The sequence below is a fragment of the Galeopterus variegatus genome, unplaced genomic scaffold, assembly GCF_000696425.1.
Source record: "Galeopterus variegatus unplaced genomic scaffold, G_variegatus-3.0.2 Scaffold3808, whole genome shotgun sequence".
Taxonomy (NCBI): Eukaryota; Metazoa; Chordata; class Mammalia; order Dermoptera; family Cynocephalidae; genus Galeopterus; species Galeopterus variegatus.
This window is the reverse complement of record NW_007729919.1, coordinates 16,430-20,921: the sequence shown is the minus strand read 5'-3', so window position 1 is coordinate 20,921 and position 4,492 is coordinate 16,430. Positions and strand designations below refer to the sequence as shown.

The 4,492-nt window shown below is 45.7% G+C and overlaps 1 protein-coding gene across 1 annotated transcript in view; it reads right to left on the bottom strand.

Annotated features, from left to right (window-relative positions):
• Positions 1–1,559: 1,559 nt before the first annotated feature.
• The window catches only part of ATP6V0A4 (ATPase, H+ transporting, lysosomal V0 subunit a4), a 15,133-nt gene continuing 12,200 nt past the window's right edge, over positions 1,560–4,492 (bottom strand). The window contains exons 4-5 of the mRNA XM_008586027.1: positions 3,207–3,378; positions 1,560–1,968 (exon numbers count right to left, since the gene is read on the bottom strand). Coding sequence (XP_008584249.1) covers positions 1,875–1,968; positions 3,207–3,378 — 266 coding nt within the window. The 3' untranslated portion in view covers positions 1,560–1,874. The remainder of the gene's footprint in view (positions 1,969–3,206; positions 3,379–4,492) is intronic.

Sequence of the window (4,492 nt, the reverse complement as noted above, 5' to 3'; positions counted from 1 at the left end):
CGCCTGGTCTTATCCTACACTTTCAGTTCAGTTCTCCAAACAGGGCTCTTTCAGGAACAAACTTGCATCCTGGGCAAGTGAGAGAGACTTAGGGCACACCTCCTTCTCAGTAGCCCTGCACCTGATCCCTTTTTAAAGGGGCAGTTACATCTCTCTGGGAGACAGAAAGTGGCTGTGAACCCTTGGAGGAAATTAGTGTGTTGTTCTCAGGAAGGCTGGAGGGATTTCTGAAAGAGGAGGTCTAGGCAAGTGGCAGAGAAAGTGTTGCCATTGCAAACATTTTTACGTTGCTATTTAAAATTAAAGAACAAAAGGCTGGCGAGCCGTCTGAGCACAGCACGTTTGCAGCTGGTTGTTGAGAAGGGCAGTAGTGAGCTGAGAACCTTGAAATTGTCCAGTGATCATGGCAGCATGGGGATTTACAGACTTATGGCCACCATTGACTTACCGCTTTAGTCTGTTCTTTCCTTCCGGCCCTCACTGACTGAGCATCTCCTCCATGCTCAGTGCTTTACAATCCCAGAGACGTGGAGATTATCCCCATTTGGCAATGAGGGAAACAACTCCGTTTCTTGCCCAAGAGCACACATGATAGAGGAAAAGAGTTGGAAGTCAAACACATACATCTTCTGACCCCAACTATCATTCTTTGCTCAACCTCATTAAATATTTATTGAGCATCTAATATGTGCCTTAAACTGTGTTGGACAAGTCATGACATTGACGAGGAAGGTGACACAGAAGTTCCTTTTAGGTATGAGCAATACCACTTCCGTGAGCAGCGGTCAATCCTACCACACCAAGGGCAGGCAGGGGCTAAAAACCAGAGTCCCATCCAAAAGGCAATTTTGAATTTGATCAGCTCCTTTGGAACTTTATTTACTAATGATGAAAACTTAGAACTAAGTAGGATACTGTGTGAAAATACTTCAGAAACTGTAAAGCATGACAAAAATGTTAATTATACTTAATTCTACGAGTTTGGTTACCACAGATTATAATTCACTTGCACAAAGGCCATTCAGACAAAAAAGTTAATGAAATGAATCTTATGGGGATCTTAGGAGTTTGCTGGTCCATGTACCCTAAGAAATGACCTTGGGACCCACAGACCCAGAGAGTAATGACCGAGACTGTAAGGGGTTCCCTTCCCGGACCATCATTTTCCAGAACTCGCCCAAGCCCAGGCATCTCTTTCTCCAGTTACTCCAGCGTAATGTGCGCTGACAGTGAACAAAGTCGCCTATAATAGGCTGTCACGCTTCATTTCACAGGATTTAGCAATTGTAGAGAGCCATGCCGGGGGCAGCTCTCCCTCCAGAGAACGTTATCTGTTCTTCCTCATCTGGAGTGGAAATTCATGAGAAAGTTTCTAAGCTTGTAAGCTAAGCCCTAGACAAGGAAAAAAGGTGTTCAAGGAAGGGGGAAATGAGGGGATAAAACAAACACGATCCTTCTCTGGGATTAGATTGTGTAACTCTATTGTTCAGCTTTGGCCGGTAATTGTCAATGTTAAGTGTTATGAAATAATTTTGAATAAAGACATCTTAAAGAGAAAGTGCATGACCCAGATATTTATTTCCTTGAATATAATGTTGAAAATATTACAAGAAAACATCAGTTTGGTACTGCCCCTCACTTCCCAATCATGTTACTTGAAAATTAAGACCCCACAGGAAGGAAAAATGTCTTGCCCACGTAATTCCTCTACAACGTGGTTAAGTCTTATCAAATCCCGAGGCTTATAACCAAATAATACAGAGCTTCATGCTTCAGGTTAGCCACCTGCCACTGACCGCCCTGCACGGGCTGACAGCAAAGACGAGGCTGAGCTTCTACTGGTGCAGACGCCCAGGCAGGAGGACAGACGGCACCTACTCCTCGGCTGTCCCATCCAGGATGTGTTTAAAGGAGAACGGAGAAAACTTGTAACCAGCCCCAACGTAGAACTTGTTCTGAAACTCCACCCTGTTGTTGGGGGTTGGTAAGAAAAATGAGGTTAAACACATTAGTGAGAGGCTGGCAGGTGAAGAAAAGAAGCAGAACATTTGTAAAATCAACACATGGGCAGCCAAGGAAGGCACCCAGGTCTGCTGGCTGCTGGGGGAATCCTCTGAGGATGTTTTCAACCCTCCTCTCACCTCCCCCTTACCACCGTCCCCTGCCCTGCCCACCAGGTCTCACCTCCACCAGGCCCCTGCCAGTGGCCTCACACACTACAGCATGACGCCTCTTCACCACACAATGACCTTTCCCAGCCCCCATCATAAGCAGAGACCCCCTCCCTGTGCAGCACTATCCGACATGGGCCCTGCAGGAGGTTATGCGTGGTTTCCACCTCCAGCCCGATTCCAGATGGTGGGGCTCACGCTACTGCAGAACAAACAGAGCCTTGACTCATTATTACGACTTACTTAACCGATGCTGTGTATGATCACTTACATGTCGTTATACTACAGAGTTCATGTCCTCAATGACGTGGAGGGGAATGATGTCACCGTCAAGGCAGGGGGGTGCGGTGACTCCCTCCACTCCACACATCGAGTGTGAAAACATTTCCCTATGAATAGCGACTTGGAGGCAGGTGGAAAACATCAGTGAAAGCTGAGGACAGCCCGGATGGCTCGAGGGCAGGCACAGCACACCCAAAATGCTTGGCTGAAATGTGACTTGGGAGAGGACCAGAAGCCTCAACAAATGTTTTCACAGTCATCAACCTAGTGACGGCCGGTAGTCCCTGGACACGTCTGTAAATGTCAAGGGCTTCCTGTGAGCACCTTCCTCCCTGTTTCCGCTTTTGAGGGTTAGTAGCTTGTCTATTGTTCTAACTCCTGCACTCAGCAACATAAGCCACACATCCCAGATTTGCTCATCACGCCCTGTAGGAACCTATTTCAGATCTCACCAGTACTTGGAGGTGGCACTTATTTTAAAGCTGATTATAATAACAAATGAACATTTGACATTTAAAAGAGAAGGAATAAATGAGAAGCAACATTTATTCCAGGGCAGCTATTATGTATATATGTATACATCTATTACATCATTTAATGTTACTCCAACGGATGACCAAACTCAGATTCCAAAAAGGTACGTAGGTTGCTCATGTCCTGCAACAGGTCAGGATTTGGATCCAGTCAGCTGGCCCTACAGCCCATCCTCTTTCCCTACACCATCCCGAGCTTCTGTGGGCCAGCTGTCCTTACCAGTGCAGTCGCAGGGCGTGCAGGAAAGCGGAAAGGCCCTCCATGATCAGAAGGATGGCTACCGTCAGAACAGCAAATATGGCAAAAATGATAAAAACCCCGACGAGTCCTCCCCAGCCTCGCAGGCGGAGGCCAATGTTCATCACCATGGTCCAGAGCACTTCAGACAGTTCTGTGAGATGCAAGACAAACATTCTCAACCACAGGGTCTACCTTGTAAATGCAGGTTATTTTTACACTGTCGTCCTGAACCTGCTCACCCTGTAATTTAGCAACTGCACTCTGAGGTGGAGAGTGCAGGCACGTGTGCCCCAGGGTGTGTGCACGAGATGGGCTGCAGGAGCTTCGTTCACAGTGGTGGAAATTTCACAAGAAGAAACCAGAGAAACACGGTGGCCTATTACTCAGCAATGAAAGTGAGAAAACTATAGGTACCGGCAGACACATGAATAAATCTGAGTAACAATATTACTCAGAAAAAAGCAAGATACATATAACATGATGTATTATAGACTGAATGTTTGTGTCTCCCCAAAATCCACATATTGAAGCCCTAGCCCCCAATGTGATGGTATTTGGAGATGGGGGTTTTAGGAAGTAGTTAGTGTTAGAAGAGGTTGTTAGGAGGCCCCATTATGGGATCAGTGACCTCATAAGAAAGGACATCAGGGAGCTTGCTCTCTCTTTTTCTCCCCGCATGTGAGGGCATAGCTAGAAGGCAGCCGACTTTAATAAGCAAGGAAGAGAGCCCTCACCAGAACCCAACCAGGCTGGCATCCTCATCTTGGACTTCCAGCCTCCAGAACTGTGAGAAATAAATTTCTGTTGCTGAAGCCACCGAGTCTATAGCATTTTATTATGGCAACCCACGCTAAGACATGAGTCTATTCATATAAAATCAAAAACATGCAAAACTAGATTGCTTAGGGATGCATAGTACATGGTAATACCACATTAAAACAGCATGAAAATTATTATCCTGGGAGTCAGGAGTGTGGTTACTTCAAAGGGAGAAGGTTGGGTTTGGGAGGGGCACACAGGGGGCTGGCTTCACTCTCTCTTGACTGAGTGGTTACATGGGTATTTCTTTTACAAAAACTCATTAGACTGTATATATATTTTATGCATTTTTGTGAATATACTATATTTCACAATTAACAATGTTTTTTTAAAAATTAGGATCCTAATCATATTTCAAAAATGTTTTAGCAACATTTATTCATTTACTGTGATGTACGAGGCCCACGCTAGGTACTCAGAGCACAGGAGGGTTCAGTCCCACTCTC